Source organism: Bombina bombina, chromosome 7 (assembly GCF_027579735.1).
Source record: "Bombina bombina isolate aBomBom1 chromosome 7, aBomBom1.pri, whole genome shotgun sequence".
NCBI lineage: Eukaryota > Metazoa > Chordata > Amphibia > Anura > Bombinatoridae > Bombina > Bombina bombina.
The window spans coordinates 138786353-138809515 of record NC_069505.1 but is presented as its reverse complement, the minus strand read 5'-3'; the positions used below and the strand labels follow the sequence as shown (position 1 = coordinate 138809515).

Here is a 23163-nt window from a genome sequence, read left to right as displayed (position 1 = left end):
CTGGCTATGAAAGAAGTATCTCGAATTCTGGTTTGGGCGGAATCCAGCTCCTGTCTAATCTCTGCGGTTCATATCCCAGGTATAGACAATTGGGAAGCGGATTATCTCAGTCGCCAAACGTTGCATCCGGGCGAATGGTCTCTTCACCCAGAGGTATTTCTTCAGATTGTTCAAATGTGGGGGCTTCCAGAAATAGATCTGATGGCATCTCATCTAAACAAGAAACTTCCCAGGTATCTGTCCAGATCCCGGGATCCTCAGGCGGAAGCAGTGGATGCATTAGCACTTCCTTGGAAGTATCATCCTGCCTATATCTTTCCGCCTCTAGTTCTTCTTCCAAGAGTAATCTCCAAGATTCTGAAGGAATGCTCGTTTGTTCTGCTGGTAGCTCCGGCATGGCCTCACAGGTTTTGGTATGCGGATCTTGTCCGGATGGCCTCTTGCCATCCGTGGACTCTTCTGCTAAGACCAGACCTTCTGTCGCAAGGTCCTTTTTTCCATCAGGATCTCAAATCCTTAAATTTAAAGGTATGGAGATTGAACGCTTGATTCTTGGTCAAAGAGGTTTCTCTGACTCTGTGATTAATACTATGTTACAGGCTCGTAAATCTGTATCTAGAGAGATATATTATAGAGTCTGGAAGACTTATATTTCTTGGTGTCTTTCTCATCATTTTTCTTGGCATTCTTTTAGAATTCCGAGAATTTTACAGTTTCTTCAGGATGGTTTAGATAAAGGTTTATCCGCAAGTTCTTTGAAAGGACAAATCTCTGCTCTTATTCATTGTTTTGTACAAGCTTTGGTTCGTATAAAACCAGTCATTAAGTCAATTTCTCCTCCTTGGAGTTTGAATTTGGTTCTGGGGGCTCTTCAAGCTTCTCCTTTTGAACCCATGCATTCATTGGACATTAAATTACTTTCTTGGAAAGTTTTGTTCCTTTTGGCGATCTCTTCTGCCAGAAGAGTCTCTGAATTATCTGCTCTTTCTTGTGAGTCTCCTTTTCTGATTTTTCATCAGGATAAGGCGGTGTTGCGAACTTCTTTTGAATTTTTACCTAAGGTTGTGAATTCCAACAACATTAGTAGAGAAATTGTGGTTCCCTCATTATGTCCTAATCCTAAGAATTCTAAGGAGAAATCGTTGCATTCTTTGGATGTTGTTAGAGCTTTGAAATATTATGTTGAAGCTACTAAGTCTTTCCGAAAGACTTCTAGTCTATTTGTTATCTTTTCCGGTTCTAGAAAAGGCCAGAAAGCTTCTGCCGTTTCTTTGGCATCTTGGTTGAAATCTTTAATTCATCATGCCTATGTCGAGTCGGGTAAAACTCCGCCTCAAAGGATTACAGCTCATTCTACTAGGTCAGTTTCTACTTCCTGGGCGTTTAAGAATGAAGCTTCGGTTGATCAGATTTGCAAAGCAGCAACTTGGTCCTCTTTGCATACTTTTACTAAATTCTACCATTTTGATGTATTTTCTTCTTCTGAAGCAGTTTTTGGTAGAAAAGTACTTCAGGCAGCGGTTTCAGTTTGAATCTTCTGTTTATGTTTTTCATTAAACTTTATTTTGGGTGTGGATTATTTTCAGCAGGAATTGGCTGTCTTTATTTTATCCCTCCCTCTCTAGTGACTCTTGCGTGGAAAGATCCACATCTTGGGTAGTCATTATCCCATACGTCACTAGCTCATGGACTCTTGCTAATTACATGAAAGAAAACATAATTTATGTAAGAACTTACCTGATAAATTCATTTCTTTCATATTAGCAAGAGTCCATGAGGCCCGCCCTTTTTTTGTGGTGGTTATGATTTTTTTGTATAAAGCAGAATTATTCCAATTCCTTATTTTATATGCTTTCACACTTTTTTCTTATCACCCCACTTCTTGGCTATTCGTTAAACTGAATTGTGGGTGTGGTGAGGGGTGTATTTATAGGCATTTAAAGGTTTGGGAAACTTTGCCCCTCCTGGTAGGAATGTATATCCCATACGTCACTAGCTCATGGACTCTTGCTAATATGAAAGAAATGAATTTATCAGGTAAGTTCTTACATAAATTATGTTTTTTCCCATTCCTGAAACTGTCATTTAAGGAATTTGATAATTTTGCTTTATATGCTTTTTTTTCTATTACATATTGCAAGATGTCTCAGTCTGACCCTGTATCAGAATCTACTTCTGGAATGCTGCTGCCTGATGTCGGTTCTACCAAAGCTAAGTGCATTTGTTGTAAACTTGTGGTAACTGTTCCTCCGGCTGTAGTTTGTGTTAGTTTTCATGATAAACTTTCAAAAGCAGACAATATTTCCATTAGTAGTAGTCCATTACCTGTTGTTGTTCCTTCAACATCTAATGTTCAGGATATTCCTGTTAATGTGAGAGAATTTGTTTCTAATTCTATTCAGAAGGCCCTGTCTGTTATACCTCCTTCTAATAAACGTAAAAGGTCTTTTAAAACTTCTCATAAATTAGATGAATTTTTAAATGACCGCCAGCATTCTGATTTATCTATCTCTGATGAGGATCTATCTGGTTCAGAAGATTCTGCCTCAGATATTGACACTGACAAATCTTCATATTTATTTAAAATGGAGGAGACTAGTCCTCTTGATATTAAAACCAGTAAACGTTTAAATTCGGTTTTTAAACCTCATGTAGTTATTCCAGAGGTTTTTCCAGTTCCTGATGCTATTTCAGATATAATTTCTAGGGAATGGAATAGTTTGGGTACTTCATTTACTCCTTCTTTAAGGTTTAAGAGACTGTACCCTTAGCCGTCTGATAGATTGGAGTTTTGGGAAAAAATCCCCAAAGTTAATGGGGCTATCTCTACTCTTGCTAAACGTACTACTATTCCTACGGCAGATAGTACTTCTTTTAAAGATCCTTTAGATAGGAAGCTTGAATCTTATCTAAGGAAGGCTTATTTATGTTCAGGTCATCTTCTTAGGCCTGCTATATCTATGGCTGATGTTGCTGCGGCTTCAACTTTTTGTTTGGAGGCTTTAGCGCAACAAGTACCAGATCATAATGTGTATAGCATTGTTAAGCTACTTCAACATGCTTATAATTTCATTTGTGATGCTATTTTTTATATCATTAGAATTGATGTCAGGTATATGTCTTTAGCTATTTTAGCTAGAAGAGCTTTAAGGCTTAAATCTTGGAATGCGGATATGACTTCTAAGTCAACGTTGCTATCTCTTTCTTTCCAAGGTAATAAATTGTTGGATTCTATAATTTCAACTGTCACTGGGGGGAAGGGAGCTTTTTTGCCTCAGGATACAAAATCTAAGGGTAAATTTAGGGCTGCTAACCGTTTTCGTTCCTTTCGTCAGAATAAGGAGCAGAAGCCTGACCCTTCCCCTAAAGGAACGGTTTCCAATTGGAAGCCTTCTCCAGTCTGGAATAAATCCAAGCCTTTTAGAAAATCAAAACCAGCCCCCAAGTCCGCATGAAGGTGCGGCCCTCATTCCAGCACAGCTGGTAGGGGGCAGACTACGATTTTTCAAAGATGTTTGGATCAATTCAATTCAAAATCATTGGATTCAGAGCATTGTTTCTCATGGGTACAGAATAGGTTTCAAGGTAAGACCGCCTGTGAGAAGGTTCTTTCTCTCACGCATTCCAGTGAACCCAATAAAGGCTCAGGCTTTCCTGAAGTGTGTTTCAGACCTGGAGTCATCTGGGGTAATTGTGCGAGTTCCATCTGGAACGGGGTCTGGGGTTTTATTCAAATCTGTTCATTGTACCAAAGAAAGAGAATTCTTTCAGACCAGTTCTGGATCTAAAAAATTTTAATCGTTATGTAAGAATACCAACATTCAAAATGGTGGCTATAAGGACTATTCTGCCTTTTGTTCTGCAAGGGCATTATATTTCCACAATAGACTTACAGGATGCTTATCTTCATATTCCAATTCATCCAGATCACTATCAGTTCCTGAGATTCTCTTTTCTAGACAAGCATTACCAATTTGTTGCTCTTCCTTTTGGCCTAGCAACAGCTCCAAGGATCTTCTCAAAGGTTCTCGGTGCCCTTCTCTCTGTAATCAGAGAGCGGGGTATTGCGGTGTTTCCTTATTTGGACGATATCTTGGTACTTGCTCAGTCTTTACATTCTGCAGAATCTCACACAAATCAACTTGTGGTGTTTCTTCAAAAACATGGTTGGAGGATCAATTTACCAAAAAGTTCCTTGATTCCTTTGACAAGGGTAACCTTTTTAGGATTCCAAATAGATTCAGTATCCATGAATTTGTCTCTAACGGACAAATGACGTCTGAAATTGGTTTCAGCTTGTCGGAACCTTCAGTAGCTATGTGCATGGAGGTTTTAGGTCTCATGACTGCAGCATCAGACGCAATCCCCTTTGCTCGTTTTCACATGAGACATCTTCAGCTTTGTATGCTGAACCTATGGTGCAGGGATTATACAAAGATATCACAATTGATATTCTTAAATCCCAATACTCGACTATCTCTGACGTGGTGGTTAGATCACCACCGTTTGGTTCAGGTGGCCACTTTTCTTCGTCCAACCTGGACTGTGATTTCAACAGATGCGAGTCTTTCAGGTTGGGGAGCTGTCTGGGGATATCTGACATTGCAGGGAGTTTGGAAATCTCAAGAGGCGAGATTACCAATCAATATTTTTGAACTCTGTGCGATTTTCAGAGCTCTTCATTTCTGGCCTCTTCTGAAGAGAGAACCATTTGTTTTCAGACAGACAATGTCACAACCGTGGCGTATGTCAATCATCAAGGTGGGACTCACAGTCCTCAAGCTATGAAAGAAGTATCTTGGATACTTGCATGGGCGGAATCCAGCTCCTGTCTAATCTCTGCGGTCCATATCCCAGGTATAGACAATTGGAAAGCGGATTATCTCAGTCGCCAGATTTCACATCCAGGAGAATGGTCTCTTCACCCAGATGTGTTTCTTCAGATTGTTCAGATGTGGGGGCTTCCAGAAATAGATCTGATGGCTTCTCATCTAAACAGGAAACTTCCCAGGTACCTGTCCAGGTCCAGGGATCCTCAGGCGGAAGCAGTGGATGCGTTGTCACTTCCTTGGAATTAACATTCTGCTTATATCTTTCCGCCTCTAGTTCTTCTTCCAAGAGTGATTTCCAAAATCATAATGGAGCGTTCGTTTGTACTGCTGGTGGCTCCACCATGGCCACACAGGTTTTGGTATGCGGATCTTGTTCGGATGTCCAGTTGCCAACCTTGGCCACTTCCGTTAAGGCCAGACCTTTTATCTCAAGGCTCGTTTTTCCATCAAGATCTCAAATCATTAAATTTGAAGGTATGGAGATTGAACGCTTAGTGCTTATTCATAGAGGTTTCTCTGACTCAGTGATCAATACTATGTTGCAGGCTCGTAAATCTGTATCTAGAAAGATTTATTACCGAGTTTACACATTTCATGGTGTTCTTCTCATAAGTTCTCTTGGCATTCTTTTAGAATTCCTAGAATTTTACAGTTTCTTCAGGTTGGTTTGGATAAGGGTTTGTCTGCAAGTTCCTTGAAAGGACAAATCTCTGCTCATTCTGTTCTGTTTCACAGAAAATTTGCTAATCTTCCTGACATTCGTTGTTTTGTACAGGCTTTGGTTCGTATCAAGCCTGTCATTAAGTCAATTTCTCCTCCTTGGAGTCTTAATTTGGTTTTGAGAGCTTTACAGGCTCCTCCGTTTGAGCCTATGCATTCTCTGGACATTAAATTACTTTCTTGGAAAGTATTGTTTCTTTTGGCTATCTCTTCTGCTTAGAAGAGTTTCTGAATTATCTGCTCTTTCTTGTGAGTCTCCTTTTCTGATTTTTCATCAGGATAAGGCGGTTTTGCAGACTTCATTTAAATTTTTACCTAAGGTTGTGAATTCCAACAACATTAGTAGAGAAATTGTTGTCCCTTCGTTGTGTCCTAATCCTAAGAATTCTTTGGATGTGGTAAGAGCTTTGAAATATTATGTTGAAGCTACTAAAGATTTCAGAAAGACTTCTAGTCTATTTATCTTTTCTGGCTCTAGGAAAGGTCAGAAAGCTTCTGCCATTTCTTTGGCTTCTTGGTTAAAGCTTTTGATTCATCATGCTTACTTGGAGTCGGGTAAATCCCCGCCTCAGAGGATTACGGCTCATTCTACCAGGTCAGTTTCTACTTCCTGGGCTTTTAAGAATGAAGCTTCTGTTGATGAGATTTGCAAAGCAGCAACTTGGTCTTCTTTGCATACTTTTACTAAATTCTACCATTTTTATGTTTTTTCTTCTTCTGAAGCAGTTTTTGGTAGAAAAGTACTTCAGGCAGCTGTTTCAGTTTGATTCTTTTGCTTATAATTTCAGGTTTTTTCATTATAAGATTAAAACTTTTTGATTTGGGTTGTGGATTCTTTTTTCAGCGGAATTGGCTGTCTTTATTTTTATCCCTCCCTCTCTAGTGACTCTTGAGTGGAGTTCCACATCTTGGGTATTGCTATCCCATACGTCACTAGCTCATGGACTCTTGCCAATTACATGAAAGAAAACATAATTTATGTAAGAACTTACCTGATAAATTCATTTCTTTCATATTAGCAAGAGTCCATGATGCCCACCCTTTTTGTGGTGGTTATGATTTTTTTGTATAAAGCACAATTATTCCAATTCCTTGTTGATGCTTTCGCTCCATTCTTATCACCCGACTTCTTGGCTATTCATTAAACGGAATTGTGGGTGTGGTGGGGGGTGGGAGGTTTGGGAAACTTTGCCCCTCCTGGTAGGATTGTATATCCCATATGTCACTAGCTCATGGACTCTTGCCAATATGATAGAAATGAATTTATCAGGTAAGTTCTTACATAAATTATGTTTTTTTTCCTGAGTCTTTGTGTGAATAGTTCAATTATTTGTTTTGAATTATTTTTAAATTATTTATTTAATTGTGTACTGGTAATGTATGCATCTCCTTCCCATACGTAAATACAGTATACGACACTTAGCCAGACACCCTGTTTTCATGGTATAAAGTGGCTTTATAGAATTCCACCAGGGAAATAAAAGTACTGGCGAGCAGCTCACCAGCCCAAAAAGCAGGCCCTGAGAAACTTTAATCTAAACTGATACGTGTTCTAAAATATAAATCTTTTAAGAAAACACTTTGTAACCTTAAAGGGACAGTCTACTTGAAAATGTTTGTTTAAAATATATATAATCCCTTTATTACTCATTCCCCAGTTTTGCATAACCAACACTGTTCTATTAATATACTTTTTACCTCTGTGATTACCTTGTATATAAGCCTCCTTATAGACTTCCTCCTTTTGACAGACTCAAATTTACATATGACACACTTGAACTGTAAAACTGTGGGAAAACTGTCAAAATGCACTGAGATAAGAGGCGGCCTTCAAGGGCTTCGAAATTAGCATATGAGCCTACCTAGGTTTAGCTTTCAACAAAGAATACCAAGAGAACAAAGCACAATTGATGACCTAAGTAAATTGGAAAGTTGTTTTAAATAGCATGCCCTATCTGAATCATGAATGTTTAATTTTAACTTGACTGTCCCTTTTTAATACATATAGTTTTAAAATAGAGGTGATATGATGGAACTCTTCAAGTATATTAAAAGACTTAATAAATTATTTTTCTACATTGGAACAAAGTTCAGATGTAAGCAAATAAGTAATCTGCGGAGTCCCTTTATAGAAATGTTGGTTGATTCATGGAGTAAACTTCTACTAAAGCTGTTAGACACACACTGTGGGGACTACAAGAATGCCTGGGATAAGAATAGGGCTTTTTTTTTTTTTTTTTTCCCCCCTCAAACTAATAACGCTTGCACTTTATGTGAACTATGGGCAGACATGATTATCTGTAGTTCTTATCTGCTGTCAAAATCTTTCTTTTTTTTTTTCTTTTTTTATTGTTTAAATGTGTTGTTTTCTCTAGTAACAGTCTTACGGTTTAGGGAAGACTTCTGGAAGATTAGAGAGCATCCTTATTTTATGTATTTCCTTTTATTTGCAGTGATCACTCTACGGTGCATGGTCCAGTTCATTGGGAGGGAAACCAAATATAAGTATGTTGTCTCAATTTATGGTCATCTTGTGGAGTGCATGACCAGTATTTGTGATGCAATGGATAAAAAAAATAGACTAAATGAGTTGCCCCCACAACGGAGCACATACTTCTTAACAGTTATTAACAGTTATTTGCTCTTGATCTAATGTTCATCTGACATTCATGTTTTTAAAAGAACAATGACGCCATGTTTCCTTTGTTTTATTAACCCTTTTAACGCCATTAGGACGTTCCATGCCGTCCTAACTGCACTGGTCTTTAGCACCGTTAGGACGGCATGGAACATCCTAGCCGTTTAGCTGTCCTGAAGCCAACGGCACTTCTAGAATGTGATCGGGTCATGGTGGGTGTGCCTAGTGTCATAGGGATGCCCCTCTGACCCGATCTCATCATTTAAATCTCGCAATCACGTGCACAATCGCGGGATTTCAATTTTTTTACATCGGGACAACAAATTAACCCTGTCATCAAAGAGTTAAATGGGGTGATTTTATTTAAATGTGTATTTTCGGGGTGGTGTGGTTTTGTTTTTTGTTTTTTTTAATTTATGTTCTGGTGTTGGATGAGCCAACTTTTTTTGTTGTTGTTAATGTGAAAGTGTATGTATCCTTTACATCTCAGATTTATTTTTTATAGTTAATCTTAGCAGGGTGTTATAGTTTAATAGCATTACATAGAATTTTGAGCGCATCTTGTGTTATAGAATAAATTAAAGGGGCAGCAAACTTACAAACTAATGTTATATAATTCTGCAGAATTATATAACATTAGCTTACCGGCAGATTTATACATTAAAGTATTGCAGATAAATTTTATGTAAAAGCTCTCTTTTCTAGAACGCCGCTCCTTGCTCTACTGAGTCTGGTTTTTCTTTTTCAAGATAAGATGAGTCCACGGATTTCATCCTTGTGGGATTACGCCTCCTGGAGGAGGCAAAGAGCAGCAGAGCTGTATAAATAGCTCCTCCCTTCCCTCCCAACCCAGTCAATCTCTTTGCCTGTGTTAGTGATAGGAAGAGGTAAAGTGAGGTGTTAGTTTAGATTCTTCAATCAAGAGTTTATTATTTTTAAAATGGTACCAGTGAGTGCTGTTTTGTTATAGGGTGTAGCCGTATTCCTTGTCAGCATCTAAAGTAGAGCTACAGGTGGCTTTAAAGCAATGGGAACTGATGGGATTAAATTCTCTCTGCGCCTCCCATACTGAGTGCTGCCCTTCAGAAAATGGTCTTAGCAAATATTAAAGGCCCTGTATGTCTCCACAGAACTGCAGGAGGGAGAAGACCTCTTGATCCTGTGGGACCGATCATGCTGTCTCTCAGCATAGAGGTATGTGCAGCTCTTTTTTATTTTTCTGGGACAGGATTAACTCAGAAATGGCTGTGTATATATTACCTGTTTCATAGAGTGGGGTAATGTACCTTTATTGTAAGGGCTCCCCTATTTACTATGTACCACTCGGCTTTCACATACAAGGTTATGGCATTGTGTTGGGAGAGAGACACGATTAGGAGCTATATTGTGGAAAGAACTCCTACTGTGACATGTTGCTCTGTTACATATATCTCCTATATAAGAGACGGTAACACTGTGCCCAATAATTAGATGATTTTCTGGCAGCACGTTTTTATGCAGGCACTGGGGCTAAGGAGAGTGGCTTTAGAGACATTTTAACCGGGCAGGATACCATATGGGACAGTGATATAACCTTTGGTTTATTGTCTCTATATTGTTGTGGTAACAGGGAGTATATTTGTCATGCACTTTTTATGCCTTGCTCCGGTGTTACGTTTTGTTCCAAACTTAGAAGGTTCAGTGTGATCTCCCGGTAACCTTTCTTTATTATAATGATGGCGACCGGGAGAGTTTGTATTGTTCCGCCCACGAGGGGCGGGTTTTTTGGTTTTGGCGCCGTTCTTCAGCTGCTTATTCCAGAATGTCTATGCAGTCTCTTAGATGGTAGTGTCACGCCCACGATGGGCGGGGCTTGGGGCCGACTGAGACCGCACTTGCTCTTTGGTATGTTGCATGGAGCAGTTTCTGAGGCTGATTCGGGCTCGATGAGCTCTCTGTGTTTTTGTCCTAAGTGGGTCCGGATAGCGCTGCAGATGTGCTCCGGATCAGTTTACAATCTGTGGCTTTTTTAATAAATAGGAATCCGTGACATTTTAAACATACAAAAGTATCTAAGTTTGTGTCTCAGTCTAAGCACTTTCTGCCCACAAGAGTATACGTTACTGTTTAAAATTTAAAGAGACGGTAACGTTTTTTATTTGTTCATTTTATTTGCTATAATTTCTCTGTTTATTGTTTAAGCCATCCTTTGGGATGTAGATTGGATATGTACGCAGTAAATGAGTTGATTTTCACATTTAAAGAGATGGTAACAGAGTCATCTGTTAGTCTTTCTTAAAGGGTTTTTACTGTTTACTTGTTTGTTTAATCCATCCTTTATGTCTTAGGATGGAATAAGTTTGCACAACATATGAATTACTTCTTAATTTTAAAAAGACAGTAACGTTTGTGTTGCTTTGTAAAAAAAAATAAAAAAAAAATGTTTCTTTTCTGACCCCCTACTACTATGGGAGTCTGTTGACTGTGGTCAACATATGCCACAAATTTCTCCTATAGTGTTCCACAATAATTATGGCCCACATACAGTGTCCTGCGCTTCCTCTAACATCTCATACATCAACGTTTCTAGAGGAATTCTTTTCAATCAGCATGCTTGACTTAAAAATTGCTATCCCAGCTATTTCTTCCCTGTTGACGAAGAGGAAGATACTCGGGATTTTCTGATAATGAATTCTCAGGCTCAGATAGAATAATCTCTTTATTTTGATCCTGAGGTTGTTTTTCCTTTGTCTTAGCTTGTCTACCTCCATTTGTTACTTAGGAGGTTTTAGCTATCCTGGATGACTCCGTCACTATGGGTGTTACCTAGGGCGTCCGTTGAGTTCTTGGGATGGAGAACTGCATTCCCTTTCATCAAGTGGTTGTTTTCCCATGGTCACCCTAGCCAAGAGTTCTACAATACCTTTAGAGGATAGTAAGAACTTAAAAAGGATCATACAACAGGGCTTGTAATGGCAACCAGCTGTGTTTTTTGATTTTTTTTGCTACCGTCACTAGTGCGACAGCGTATGGTCCGATGTGTTTTCTGTTACTGCTAAATCAGAATCTTCCTCGGATAAGGAACCAGGCTAGGATACAAGCCTTTTGAGTTGGCTAACTCTTTTCTTTCAAAAAATTTTAAACTGAAATTATTGGTTTCAGGTTTCTCTTGTCCAGCTCACCAAGCTTTTTGGTTAGAGCCTGGTTCTATAGATGTCAGCTCTAAGTCTTCGATTTTTAGCGATTTCTTGCAAGGGGAAGACTTTGTTGGGCTCTGGCTTGACGGAAGTAATTCTTTTTGAATTCACAGAATTTGCATATTAAGCGTACAAATATTAAGTGATCTGCTGTTGAATCAGGCAGGACATGCCCCCATCCGGGACCGGATCTTGTGGAGGGCGATATTCCGTCCTTGCTCAGGCTTGGGTTCGAGATGTTTGGGATCCCTGGTAAATAGATGATAGTGTCCCAGGGATACAGGTCGTAATTCAAAGAGTTTTTTTCTCCCAGAGGTTTCTGGGTTTTTTTTTTTCTCAGTGCAGTTAATAGGAGAACCGTTCTTGCATTGTGTAAGAGGTCTCTCCTCCCTGAGTGTTTTGTTCCCATTTTAGTACTGGAACAGGAGCAGGGTGTTTTATTTAAATCTGTTGGTGGTTCCCAAACTAAGAGAAGGGAATCTTCAGATCTGTATTAGACCTTAGGAATCTGAACAGGTTTCTCATAGTTTCTCGCAAGATGGAGACTATTTGTACCATTCTTTAATCCAGTGGGTCAATTTCTGTCGACGCTAGATTTGAAGGATGCATATCTTCATGTTTCTATCCTCAGAGATCCTCTCAAGTTCCTGAGGTTTGTTTTCTGGACAAACATTTTCAGTTTGTGGCTCTCCCTTTTGATCTGGCCACGGCGCCCAGAATTTTCACTAACGTTCTGGGGTCTTTATTTGTGGTTCTAAGGCCGCGGGGCATCTTGGTGGCGCCTTATCTGGACGATATACTGATCCAGACGTCGTCATTTCAACTGGCAGGTCCCATACCGACATTGTGCTTCCTTCCTAAGGACCCACGGGTGGAAGGTGAACCTGGCGAAGTGTTAGTTCCTCAGACAAGAGTACCCTTTCGGGGAACCCTAATCGACTCTGCTTTCATGAGGATTTTTTCTGACGGAGGTCAGAATACTAGAATTTCTGAATTCATGTCGGACCATTTAGTCCAATCCTCGTCCGCCCATGGCTCAGTGCATGGAGGTAATCGGATTGATAGTGGCGGCAATGGACATAGTTCTGTTTTCTCGTTTTTCATTTCAGGTCTCTTCAACTAAACGTGTTCAGCAGTGGAGTGGAGATTATAAATTTTTGTTTCCTCAAATAAATCTAGCTCAGGAGACAAGGGACTCTCTTCTATGGTGGTTGTCGCTGGATCATCTATCTCAGGGGATCTGCTTTCGCAGACCCTCATGGGTGATAGTGGCAATGGATACCTGCCTGTTGGGATGGGGAGCAGTCTAGAACTCACTAAGGGCTCAGGGTGTATGGACTCGGACAGAGTCTCTCCTTCCCATCAATATTCTAGAGTTGAGAGCAATTTTCAATGCGCTTCAGGGCACAATTCATAAGATTCCAGTTGGCCGCCATAACGTCTGTAGCTTACATCAATCTTCAGGGAGGAACAAGGAGTTCCTTAGTGATGACAGAAGTGTCCTAGATAATAAAGTGGGCAGAGTCTCACTCTTGCCATCTGTCAGCTGTCCACATCCCAGGGGTGGAAACCTGGGTAGCAGATTTTCTGAGCAGACAGACATTTCATCCGGGAGAATGGAAACTCCATCCGGAGGTATTTCCGACCTGATTCTCAGGTGGGGCAGGCAGGAGTTGGATCTCATGGAATCTCGGCAGAATGCCTAGCTTCCGAGATACGGGTCCAGATACAGGGATCCCCAGGCCAAGCTGATAGTTGTCTTGGCAGTGCCTTGGTCTTTCAGCCTAGCTTATCTATTCCTCCGTTTGCTCTCTTTCCTCGGGTGATTGCTCGAGTCAAACAGGAGAGGGCATCGGTGAGCCTCATCGCTCCTGCGTGGCTTCGCAGGATCTGGTGGACATGTTATCTCAGCCACCGTGGAGGCTCCCGTTGCGGATGGACCTTCTTCAGGGTCCCTTCCATCATCCGAATCTAGTTTCTCTGCAGCTAACTGCTTGGAGATTGAACGCTTAATTTTATCTAAGCGAGGTTTTTCTGATTCGGTTATTGATACTTTAATTCAGGCACGTAAGCCTGATACTAGGAAAATTTACCAGAAGATATGGCGGTAAATGTCTTTTTTGGTGTGAATCCAAGGGCTAATCATGGAGTAGGGTTAGGATTCCCGGGATTCTGGCTTTTCTCCAAGACGGCTTGGAGAAGGTGTTGTCAGCAAGTTCCTTTAAAAGGACAGATTTCTGCTTTTTCTATTTTGTTACACAAGCGTCTAGCAGATGTTCCAGATGTACAATTTTTTTGTCAGACTCAGACTAGAATCAGGCCTGTATTCTGCCGAAAGTTGTTTCAAACAAGAATATTAATCAGGAGATTGTTGTTCCTTCTTTGTGTCCTATTACTCCTTCTAAGGAGGAACGTCTGTTACATAATTTAGACGTGGACCGTGCTTTGAAGTTGTACTTCCAAGCGACTAAGGACTTTCTTCAATCGTCTTCTTTGTTTATTATTTTTTTCGGGGAAATGTAGGGGTCAAAAAGCTATGGCTACCTCTCTTTCTTTTTGGCTGAGGAGTATCATTCATTTTGCATATGAGACTGCTGGACAGCAGCCTCCTGAACGAATTACGGCTCCTTCCGCTAGGGTTGTGACTTCCTCATGGGCATTCAAATGTGATGCTTCTGTTGAACAGATTTGCAAAGCTGCAACTTGGTCGTCTCTTCACACTTTTTCCAAATTTTACAAATTTGATACTTTTGCCTCGACTGAGGCTGCTTTTGGGAGAGAGGTTCTTCAAGCAGTGGTGCCTTCCATTTAAGTTCCCCTGTCTTGTCCTTCCCGTTTCATCCGTGTACTATAGCTTTGGTATTGTATCCCACAAGTAAGGATGAAATCAGTGGACTCATCGTATCTTGAAAAAGAAAAGGAAATTTATGCTTACCTGATAAATTTATTTCTTTTTCGATACGATGAGTCCACGGCCCCCCCTGTTCTAATGATACAGGTTATTCTATTTTTGTTAAACTTGACACCTCTGCACCTTGGCTTTTCCTTTCTCTTCCTAACTTCGGTCGAATGACTGGGTTGGGAGGGAAGGGAGGAGGTATTTATACAGCTCTGCTGTGGTGCTCTTTGCCTCCTCCTGCTGACCAGGAGGCGTAATCTTACAAGTAAGGATGAAATCCGTGGACTCATCGTATCGAAAAAGAAATAAATTTATCAGGTAAGCATAAATTTCCTTTTCCACAGCGCATCGCGGCAACACTGTCTAGTCACAGTGTGCCTCGTCGCACTATTTAAATAAATGTAGCTCGCTCCTGCTACTAGACCAGAGCGAGAGCGAGCTACATTCAGTTTAATGGTGCGACCAGGCACAATGTGACTAGACAGTGTTGCCGCGATGCGCTGTGGAAAAACCAGACCTGCTCAGTAGAGCAAGCAGTAGCGTTCTGGAAAAGGAAGCTTTTACATAAGATGCATCTGCAATACTTTCATGTATAAAGCTGCCAGTAAGATAATGTTATATAATTCTACACTATGTGCAGAATTATATAACATTAGTTTGTAAGTTTACTGCCCCTTTACATCTATAGAGAACAGAGGCATTTTAGAAACAAGTTTAAAAATATTAATATTGAAAATGTGAAATGTTCATGTTACACATCTCAAAAACTGGTTTCTTTATCAGATGAACATGCATAAACCCCACGAGCGAATGACACATTTAAGTACAGGGTTGAAAATTTCCCCTATTCCTGAGCTAGTTGGGGGGGGGGGGGGGGGGAATGTAGCAGTGAAACGGACTTGGTTAGATGCATATTTTTTGTGTATTGTAGACTAAAACCATATTCACTCCTGTTCAAATGCCTGCTTATAACCTTTTTTCCTCCCCCCCCTCCTTTCCCTGACTTGTAAACTGTAGTGATTTTTTAACAGCCTATCATTGTGTATTTCTTCTTATATAAACCTGTGTATTTTTTTTTTCTACAGTAGCGTGTTTGGATCCATCATAACGATCTACAAAGAGGAAGGCATCCTTGGCTTCTTTGTGTATGTGAATTTATATTTCCTTCATTTCTAAATTAATTTGTATCAGCGAATAGTTCTTTTGGGAAATGTTACCATTATATTGTAGCCACAATGTCACAATGGATACAATATGGCTTTAGCATAGTTGGAGGTATTCCAGGGAAGAGGGAGTGATAACCTGTTTGGATACAAAAGAGACTCCAAAGCATTGCTTTGTTTCTATGGGATTAGCCCTAGCCAGCAGAACTCGCATAACAGGGACATCGTTGGCCACAACCTTTTCATACTGGGATGTCATGGCTTGCGTGCAATCAGCAGCCATGATGTAGGCCAGATGTAAATGAGCTCCTTACAGTTTTAAGTAATCACTACGTAACTTGTAGCAGGATCGTATAAATTGCAGCACTTTTTAGCATGCACCCTATATTCTCTGGAGTGAGGGGCACAAAGTAAACGAACTTGCATTTTGTGTCTATTATATTTAATTATTCACTGTAATTTAATTTGAAAGTAAATGTTAATTAAATGTACCAAATTAAATAGTAGAAAATAAGTTATTTAAATGACCAGCTCGAGGACATTCAACTTGCGTACAGTGACCTATTAGTCAGTAGGTACACTTCGCGGGGTATGTCTCTGTTTTATTAATTTAAATTAATTTGTTTTTTGTTGTGTTGATTAAAGGCATTCCAAATGTAAAATTAACGCAATAACTTTATTTACAAAAATTATCCATACATAGGGTTCTCGCCAGGACCTATCTAATGGATGCACCACCCAGATAATTTTACTGATCTCCCTTCTAAAATTGAAATCAGTATTCAGCTAAAATTTAGCCTTTATATTTATTTATTTTTTTCAGTGTTTGTTTGAACAAATTTTCATTAAATAACCTTGCGTTCGCATTGCACGGAAGCTTTGCGCTCACAAGAGCACGCTTCCATAGGCTCCAATGAGTCTCGTTCTCATGCTGTCAGACACAGCATAAGAATATAGCGCAGGGATGAATATATACATATATCTTTGTGTTTATATGTGTATATACACGCATTAACCTCTTCTGCCCTTAATACTTTCTATGCCTTCCTAACTGCACTGGGTTTTAGCTTGCTTAGGACAGCATAGAACGTCCTAGCCGTTTGGCTGTACTGAAGCCAAAGGCACTTCCTGAATCAGATTGTGGGCTGGAGGGGGTAACTAGATTCATAGGCAACCCCACCCCAACAAAATCCCATCATTGAAATCACCCAATCGCATTAACTATTGCGTACTTTCAATGTTTACTTATTTGTTTACATCTGAACTTTGTTCCGATGTAGAAAATTAAGTTCAAGCGGAAAGGGGTTAACGCATAAATGTATATAAGCATATACAGTGGATATAAAAAGTCTACACACCCCTGTTAAAATGTCAGGTGCTGTAAAAAAATGAGACAAAGATAAATAATTTCAGAACTTTTTCCACCTTTAATGTGACCTATAAACTGTACAACTCAATTGAAAAACAAACTGAAATCTTTTAGGTGGAGGGAGGTAAACAAAAAAAAACAAAAAACTAATGTGGTTGCATAAGTGTGCACATAACTGGGGATGTAGTTGTGGTAAGAATTAAGCGATCACATTCAAAATCATGGTAAATAGGAGTCAGCATACAACTGCCATCATTTAAAGTGCCTCTGATTAACCCCAAATAAAGTTCAGCTGCTCTAGTTGGTCTTTCCTGAAATTTTCTTAGTTGCGTCCTACAGCAAAAGCCATGGTCCACAGAGAGCTTCCAAAGCATCAGAGGGATCTCATTGTTAAAAGGTATCAGCCAGGAGAAGGGTACAAAAGAATTTCCAAGGCATTAGATATACCATGGAACACAGTGAAGACAGTCATCATCAAGTGGAGAAAATATGGTGCAACAGTGACATTACCAAGGGCTAGACGTCCCTCTAAAATTGATGAAAAGACGAGAAGGAAACTGGTCTGGGAGGCTGCCAAGAGGCCTACAGCAACATTAAAGGAGCTGCAGGAATATCTGGCAAGTACTGGCTGTGTGGTACATGTGACAACAATCGCCCGTATTCTTCATATGTCTGGGCTTTGGGGTAGAGTGGCAAGACGAAAGCCTTTTCTTACGAAGAAAAACATCCAAGCCCGGCTAAATGTTTCAAAAACACATCTGAAGTCTCCCAAAAGCATGTGGGAAAATGTGTTATGGTCTGATGAAACCAAGGTTGAACTTTTTGTCCAAAATTCCAAAACATATGTTTGGCGCAAAAACAACACTACATATAACCAAAAGAACACCATACTCACAGTGAAGCATTTTGGTGGCAGCATCATGCTTTTAGGTCTGTTTTTCTTCAGCTGGAACTGGGGCCTTAGTCAATGTAGAGGCAACTATGAACAGTTCCAAATACCAGTCAATATTGGCACAAAACCTTCAGGCTTCTGCTAGAAAGCTGAACATGAAGAGGAACTTCATCTTTCAGCATGACAATGACCCAAAGCATACATCCAAATCAACAAAGGAATGGCTTCACCAGAAGAAGATTAAAGTTTTTAAATGGCCCAGCCAGAGCCCAGACCTGAATCAGATCGAAAATCTGTGGGGTGATCTGAAGAGGACTGTGCATAGGAGATGCCCTGGCAATCTGACAGATTTGGAGTTTTTTTTGCAAAGGAGAGTGGGCAAATCTTGCCAGGTCAAAATGTGCCATGCTGCTAGACCCAAAAAGAATGAGTGCTGTAATAAAATCAAAAGGAGCTTCAACAAAGTATTAGTTTAAGGGTGTGCACACTTATGCAACCATATTATTTTAGTTTTTTATTTCTACTTTCCTCTACCTAAAAGATTTTAGTTTGTTTTTCAATTGAGTTGTACAGTTTATAGGTCACATTAAAGGTGGAAAAAGTTCTGAAATGATTTATCTTTGTCTGATTTTTTTACATCACAGAAACCTGACATTTTAACAGGGGTGTGTAGACTTTTTTTATCCACTGTATATTTATAGAGAACACACCTGCTCACTTTAATCCATTAAAACTGCTTCATGCAGTTATTTTTTAAAAAAAATGAAATGCTAGCTTTTTTTTATTTATTTAAAACGAACCTTACACTTAAATTTGGGGGGCAATTGGGGCACAATTAGAAAATTTACCAGCGATCTGATCTCTGGTTAATTTTCGGAGCGCTAATTACTACCGCAAGCTCACGGTAGCAATAACCAGCCACTTGAAATGGCTGGTTATTTATCTCGTGCCCGCCAGTTTACGGGCGCACAATAAATTAGCGTTCCACTTGTAATCTAGTCCTTTATGTTTAATTATGCAATTAATGTGTGCTTTTGGATAGCTTAAAGTGAAAGTAAATCCTAGCGTTTTACTAATGCTAGGATTGACTATTGAAACAAATAAAGGGGACTTTCGTTCATGAAGTATAAGATATTTCATGTAAAAAAAATTTGAGAAGAGGTGACGTTTTCACCTATTAGCCTATAGCCGTGCGGTAAATCCGGCTCCTATTGGCGCCAAGCTGGATTTACCACACGGCTATTGGCTAAGAGGTGAAAACGTCACCTCTTAGCAAAAAATGTTTTAGCCGTGGGCTGCTGTAGCAGCTAAAAATGGAAAACAAATGACCTTTCAACATGAAGTATCTTATACTTCATGTATTAAAGTCCCCTTTTTCTCCAACATTGGTGTGTCCGGTCCACGGCGTCATCCTTACTTGTGGGAATATCTCTTCCCCAACAGGAAATGGCAAAGAGTCCCAGCAAAGCTGGCCATATAGTCCCTCCTAGGCTCCGCCCACCCCAGTCATTCTCTTTGCCGTTGCTATCCCAGGGAATGAGCTTCCGCAGTCCAGAGTGGGTCATCGTCACGACCGACGCCAGCCTAGTGGGCTGGGGCGCGGTCTGGGAATCCCTGAAAGCTCAGGGACTGTGGTCTCGGGAAGAGTCTCTTCTCCCAATAAACATTCTGGAACTAAGAGCGATATTCATTGCTCTCAGGGCTTGGCCTCAGCTAGCAAAGGCCAGATTCATAAGATTCCAGTCAGACAACATGACGACTGTTGCGTATCTCAATCATCAGGGGGGAACAAGGAGTTCCCTGGCGATGAAAGAAGTGACCAAAATAATACAATGGGCGGAGAATCACTCCTGCCACCTATCTGCGATCCACATTCCAGGTGTGGAAAACTGGGAAGCGGATTATTTGAGTCGTCAGACATTCCATCCGGGGGAGTGGGAACTTCACCCGGAGATCTTTGCCCAGTTGACGCAACTATGGGGCATTCCAGATATGGATCTGATGGCGTCTCGTCAGAACTTCAAGGTTCCTTGCTACGGGTCCAGATCCAGGGATCCCAAGGCGACTCTTGTGGATGCACTAGTAGCGCCTTGGACCTTCAACCTAGCTTATGTGTTTCCACCGTTTCCTCTCATTCCCAGGCTGGTAGCCAGGATCAAACAGGAGAGGGCCTCGGTGATCTTGATAGCTCCTGCGTGGCCACGCAGGACTTGGTATGCAGACCTGGTGAATATGTCATCGGTTCCACCATGGAAGCTACCTTTGAGACAGGACCTTCTTGTTCAGGGTCCATTCGAACATCCAAATCTGGTCTCCCTCCAGCTAACGGCTTGGAGATTCTATCAAAGCGTGGGTTTTCAGATTCCGTGATAGATACTCTGGTTCAAGCCAGAAAACCGGTAACTAGGAAGATTTACCATAAAATATGGAAAAGATATATCTGCTGGTGTGAATCCAAGGGATTCCCATGGAATAAGATAAAGATTCCTAGGATTCTTTCCTTTCTACAAGAAGGTTTGGATAAAGGATTATCTGCGAGTTCTCTAAAGGGACAGATTTCTGCTTTATCTGTCCTACTGCACAAACGACTGGCAGTTGTACCAGATGTTCAAGCATTTGTTCAGGCTCTGGTTAGGATCAAGCCTGTTTACAGACCTTTGACTCCTCCCTGGAGTTTAAATCTAGTTCTTTCAGTTCTTCAAGGGGTTCCGTTTGAACCTCTACATTCCATAGATATTAAGTTGTTATCTTGGAAAGTTTTATTTTTGGTTGCTATTTCTTCTTCTAGAAGAGTTTCTGAGTTATCTGCTCTACAGTGTACTCCACCCTATCTGGTGTTCCATTCAGATAAGGTTGTTCTGCGTACTAAGCCTGGTTTTCTACCAAAGGTTGTTTCCAACAAAAATATTAATCAGGAGATAGTTGTACCTTCTTTGTGTCCGAATCCAGTTTCAAAGAAGGAACGTTTGCTACACAATTTAGATGTAGTCTGTGCTCTAAAGTTCTACTTAGAAGCTACAAAAGAGTTCAGACAAACTTCTTCTCTGTTTGTCGTCTATTCTGGTAAAAGGAGAGGTCAAAAAGCAACTTCTACCTCTCTTTCCTTTTGGCTTAAAAGCATCATCCGATTGGCTTATGAGACTGCCGGACGGCAGCCTCCTGAAAGAATCACAGCTCACTCCACTAGGGCTGTAACTTCCACATGGGCCTTCAAGAATGAGGCTTCTGTTGATCAGATATGTAAGGCAGCGACTTGGTCTTCACTGCACACTTTTGCCAAATTTTAAAAATTTGATACTTTTGCTTCTTCGGAGGCTATTTTTGGGAGAAAGGTTTTGCAAGCCGTGGTGCCTTCCGTTTAGGTGACCTGATTTGCTCCCTCCCTTCATCCCTGTCCTAAAGCTTTGGTATTGGTTCCCACAAGTAAGGATGACCGTGGTGGACCGGACACACCAATGTTGGAGAAAACAGAATTTATGCTTACCTGATAAATTACTTTCTCCAACGGTGTGTCCGGTCCATGGCCCGCCCTGGTTTTTTAATCAGGTCCGATGAATTATTTTCTTTAACTACAGTCACCACGACACCCTATGGTTTCTCCTATTTTTTCCTCCTGTCCGTCGGTCGAATGACTGGGGTGGGCGGAGCCTAGGAGGGACTATATGGCCAGCTTTGCTGGGACTCTTTGCCATTTCCTGTTGGGGAAGAGATATTCCCACAAGTAAGGATGACGCCGTGGACCGGACACACCGTTGGAGAAAGTAATTTATCAGGTAAGCATAAATTCTGTTATTTGTTTCAATAGTCAATCCTAGCGTTTGTAAAAACGGTCTGTATTTGTGACTATTGAAACCGGGTTACAAAGAGAATGCCATGTTTCCTTAAGATATGGGGACTTTGTAAATGAAATCTTTTGTTTCCTCAGGGGCCTTATTCCAAGGCTTTTAGGTGACATTATATCTCTGTGGATCTGTAATACCGTGGCCTATTTTATCAACACATATGCACTTGAAAATGGGGTAAGTTCTTATGTATGTCCCAAATGCTTATTTTGTGTAGTTTTTGATTATGGGCTGTTGTACTATACAACTTGAGCTCTGACCCATATGCCATTGCACCTTTTAGAAGAAAAATTATTTTGATTGTGCTTTCTCCATAGGGAGTTGGGGAAATGAAAGGCTACTCTCAGGCTATTACTGGGGTGAGTATAATTGTATAGAAAGTCTGTTAATCCTATATTTTTTTAATATTTTAAAGGTACTTCAAGGAACTCTTGCTTTTTTGTACACAATTGTGCTTTTTCCCCATACTCTCTAGAGAGGTCAAAAAGCAAAATCTGTAACCTAGGTTTCCAAAATGCTGTGAATATCCTATACCAGCTATTAGTCTCAGCAATTACAGGTCATAGTATTTTCTTTTTTGGCCTCTCTAGGGAGAGTGGGATACAGCACAATATTTACACAAAAGCCAGAGGTGTTTTAAAGGGACAGTATATACCAATTTTATTTTAACTGCATGTAATAGACACTACTATAAAGAATATGCACATATGCTGATTTAAAAATCCAGTATAAAACAGTTTGAAAACTTACTTTGAAGCTCCCAGTTTAGCACTGTTAGCTGGAACACACACTGCAAGCGTTTCTATATATATAAAAAAAAGCAGACCCCCCCCCCTTTCCTCTGCATATGAAGACCCTTTACACAAACAGGAGCAAGCTGGAGTAGGTATACATCAGTATACTTCTAAAAAATTGGGGCTTGAAAATCAGCGCAATATCATTTGGAAAAAAAAAAGAAAACTATACTTTCTTTCATGTAATTAGCAAGAGTCCATGAGCTAGTGACGTATGGGATATACATTCCTACCAGGAGGGGCAAAGTTTCCCAAACCTCAAGATGCCTATAAATACACCCCTCACCACACCCACAAATCAGTTTTACAAACTTTGCCTCCTATGGAGGTGGTGAAGTAAGTTTGTGCTAGATTCTACGTTGATATGCGCTCCGCAGCAGGTTGGAGCCCGGTTTTCCTCTCAGCGTGCAGTGAATGTCAGAGCTATGTGAGGAGAGTATTGCCTATTTGAATTCAATGATCTCCTTCTACGGGGTCTATTTCATAGGTTCTCTGTTATCGGTCGTAGAGATTCATCTCTTACCTCCCTTTTCAGATCGACGATATACTCTTATATATACCATTACCTCTGCTGATTTTCGTTTCAGTACTGGTTTGGCTTTCTACAACATGTAGATGAGTGTCCTGGGGTAAGTAAGTCTTATTTTCTGTGACACTCTAAGCTATGGTTGGGCACTTTTTTATAAAGTTCTAAATATATGTATTCAAACATTTATTTGCCTTGACTCAGGATGTTCAACATTCCTTATTTCAGACAGTCGGTTTCATATTTGGGATAATGCATATGAATAAATCAATTTTTTTCTTACCTTAAAATTTGACTTTTTCCCTGTGGGCT

At 40.3% G+C, this 23163-nt stretch overlaps 1 protein-coding gene across 1 annotated transcript in view; it reads left to right on the top strand.

Annotated features, from left to right (window-relative positions):
• MTCH2 (mitochondrial carrier 2) overlaps positions 1-23163 on the top strand; it is a 197882-nt gene that overhangs the window by 119316 nt on the left and 55403 nt on the right. The window contains exons 7-10 of the mRNA XM_053720360.1: positions 8006-8057; positions 15351-15410; positions 21615-21708; positions 21849-21890. Of these exons, the coding sequence (XP_053576335.1) occupies positions 8006-8057; positions 15351-15410; positions 21615-21708; positions 21849-21890 (248 nt within the window). The remainder of the gene's footprint in view (positions 1-8005; positions 8058-15350; positions 15411-21614; positions 21709-21848; positions 21891-23163) is intronic.